We start from the raw sequence: 2,774 nt of genomic DNA, 5'->3' as shown, positions 1-2,774 counted from the left end.
CTAACATGCCGGGAAACCCACGACTCTCTCCAATATCAAGTAATCGCTGCACATCGTCGACATTGGGTCTTCGCATATACTCATCACCAAATATATGAATCACGCCTTCGACAAACAGTAGATAAATATAGTGGTGAAGGAGTAAGAAAAAGAGAAGGCGTAGGCTTGTATATATAGCACAGTATTGTGCAACGGTTCATGTGTAGATAGAAACTGAAACGATTGAGCCTCACCAATGATTAAAAAGGTAACTGGCAATAGTAGCTGATCAGTCCAAAAGCTAACAGCAAAACACCACGTTCACATCAATTCTAGAGTAGCTGATCGGTCCATCAGGTACACAATTAAAAATCCACCAGGTACACACAATAACAATCCATGGTTTACAAAATAAACTGACCCGACACCAAAAGTGATGAACGATCCATCAGGTTCACACAACAAACTGACCGAGCTAACTTCTAATATGCTTCGTAGTGCACCACTTCTTTCCCTTCAATCACCTTGCCAAACAGTAGATAAATAAATAATCAGTAGATGTAATTATTATTTTCTCAAGTAAGAGTGAGGACACAAGTAATTATAGAGGAAGTTTCGACATGAAATAGAGCAGCGATTCAAGTTCATAGTAAAAATACCTGCATCTCCTTCAAGAAAATAACATGGCCTCCATATTACTCAAAGCCTTTGCACGCCGGGCCTTTTCACCATCATCCATCTTAGATGTGTCCGCTAAAAGCATTTTGGAATAAACATCCAACATTTTTGTCTTGTTGTTGATCTTTGCAGTTTCAAGTTGTTGATTTGATAAAAGAACCTGGCTATTTATCACCTTTTGACGGTCCTCCATCGATTGATTGTTAACCTCGATGAATTTGACCAATCTTTCTCCAAGTCTTGCGAGAGCCCTCCTGACTTGCCTTTACCAGCACGTTCAAGCTTAGCCTTATCACGGCCAACTTTTGGGCGCTCCTCAGCCTCCAAGTTGATCATATTTGATGTGGTATTGCTATCTGTCATGTTACCTTTTTTTGCAGTCATGTGTTTGTAAGAGGTTAGCCATTTGCTATCATCCTTAAGTTTTTCCCACATAGTTAAATGTTGGAAAGGCTGATGATAGTTGCGTTCGTACTTCTCCAAGGCCATTTTTTGTAGGTCATGACTGTTGTGACCACTATGATACACTCCCATAACAGCAATCCACTCCCCATGGAAAGCACCGAGCTTTTTCTTGGTCCTTTGCCATTCCATCTTCAACTGATTGCGATCTCTCTTCCGGTTACTTGGTGTGGCACCATTGTAGAGAGCAGCAATGTCATCCCAGAACTGCTCACCCTTCTTTACGTTCCCATCGATGGGATTCAGTGAACACTCTAGCCAAGCACCAGCCTACATTGTTCACATTTAATTTAGTTGAGCCCAACAAGCATCAAGAAATTACATGCACATAATATGGATTTGAGCAACGAATATGCTTACCAGTCTGTCATGTTCCTCGGGTGTATAGGGCAGACGATATGCGGTCCTTTCTCCCAATTCTTCTTCATCTACATTGATGGTCTTCCTTTTCTTTTTGGAAGATGTCGAATCCACTTTTGCAGGACCAGACCGAGATGCGACTTTAGGGTGCGGTGGCGGTGGTGGTGTTGAAAAGGAATCGTGTGGAGAAGCCCCAACAAAGTGCAAATTCTCCAAATTGCCGTGTCCTTGTTCTGGATAGTGGACCGGCGGAGGTCGAAAATTATAAGGATGCATTGGAGCGAATTGCCCAAAATTTAGCAAGCTTTCAGGTGCAGCGGTGTACATTGGCCTCCTGTTACAAATATCAGAGTTCATGAGCATATTATAACAACAATGCAATTTTGTACAACAACATACAAAGGCTTAAAACAAGATATACTTGAACGGAGATAGAAATTACCTATACACTGAATCAATTCAGGATAGAAACGGCTACAGACTTGAATCCAAAATTGCCCAAGATTGAATCAAAAGCAGAGATTTACCATGTAGGGTTGGGAGAGGAGGTCTCCATGAGGGGTGGGTACAGGTGCGGCGGCGGCGTCGAGGTATTGGCGGAGGAGCACGTCGGGGCGCCCGGGTAGAAGAGTTGTTGTGCCGAGCCGCTCGCGTACGAGCTTGCCGGGCCGGGGAAGTGTTGCGGCGGCGAGGTCGCCGGTGACCGGACTGGCGCCGCCTCCTTACGGGCACCGGATTTGGCCATGATTAGGATTAGCAAGGTGGCGCCGCCGGCCAGAGGCGCCGCTGGACGGACGGCCCGACGGAGAGCGGGGCGAGCTGGATGAGGATGGAGGTGCAGGCGTGGTGTCTCTCGATGGGAATTTCTTTTCTCTCCACGCGAAGCGCTCACAGCGCACACGAGATCTTCTAGCATTAAAAAAGTCTCGTACAAAGCGCGAAGGTACGGTAACCACGGTGGTTACTCCAATTCCTTCTCTCCTCATTAACTCACTGCCACGTAGGAAATTTTGCTAAGCTGGACGTGAAGTTACCACCGAAGTTACCTGCATTGGGGCCAGCCTCAATCAATCGATTCCGCATGCCCCCACGGTCCTCCTCTAGTCCCTGGAGAAGAAAGATGCAGCGTGCTTTCATTGGTGCTTTGTGTGAAAGAATAAAAGCAAATGAGCGAACGGATAAGGTTCCTTATCGTCATCCTTGATGGATGCAAAAACGAATTAATCCATTCGATTCATTCGGATTTGCACAGAGGACACCCATGTTGCAGTTCATGGCGTCGCCCGTGGTAGCCG

The 2,774-nt window shown here is 45.7% G+C and overlaps 1 protein-coding gene across 1 annotated transcript; it reads right to left on the bottom strand.

The window, feature by feature from the left end:
* Positions 1-239: 239 nt before the first annotated feature.
* On the bottom strand, positions 240-2,224 carry LOC123428800. The gene is made up of 4 exons (XM_045112943.1): positions 2,007-2,224; positions 1,480-1,813; positions 639-1,389; positions 240-503 (listed from the first exon to the last, which is right to left on the bottom strand). Exons 1-3 carry the CDS (start codon positions 2,222-2,224, stop codon positions 829-831), a joined length of 1,113 nt encoding a protein of 370 aa, XP_044968878.1. The 3' UTR covers positions 240-503; positions 639-828.
* Between the last annotated feature and the right edge of the window lie 550 nt (positions 2,225-2,774).

Source organism: Hordeum vulgare, chromosome 2H, assembly GCF_904849725.1.
Source record: "Hordeum vulgare subsp. vulgare chromosome 2H, MorexV3_pseudomolecules_assembly, whole genome shotgun sequence".
NCBI classification, from domain to species: Eukaryota; Viridiplantae; Streptophyta; class Magnoliopsida; order Poales; family Poaceae; genus Hordeum; species Hordeum vulgare.
The sequence above is the reverse complement of the archived record's forward strand: the minus strand, read 5'-3'. Positions and strand labels throughout refer to the sequence as shown.

Excerpts from the sequence above, each read along its gene's own strand:
- LOC123428800 (XM_045112943.1), bottom strand. The coding sequence starts at position 2,224 with ATGGCCAAATCCGGTGCCCGTAAGGAGGCGGCGCCAGTCCGGTCACCG. Across the intron at positions 1,814-2,006 it reads TCCTCTCCCAACCCTACATG|GAGGCCAATGTACACCGCTG; the intron begins GTAAATCTCTGC and ends TATTTGTAACAG. Across the intron at positions 1,390-1,479 it reads CCGAGGAACATGACAGACTG|GCTGGTGCTTGGCTAGAGTG; the intron begins GTAAGCATATTC and ends TGAACAATGTAG.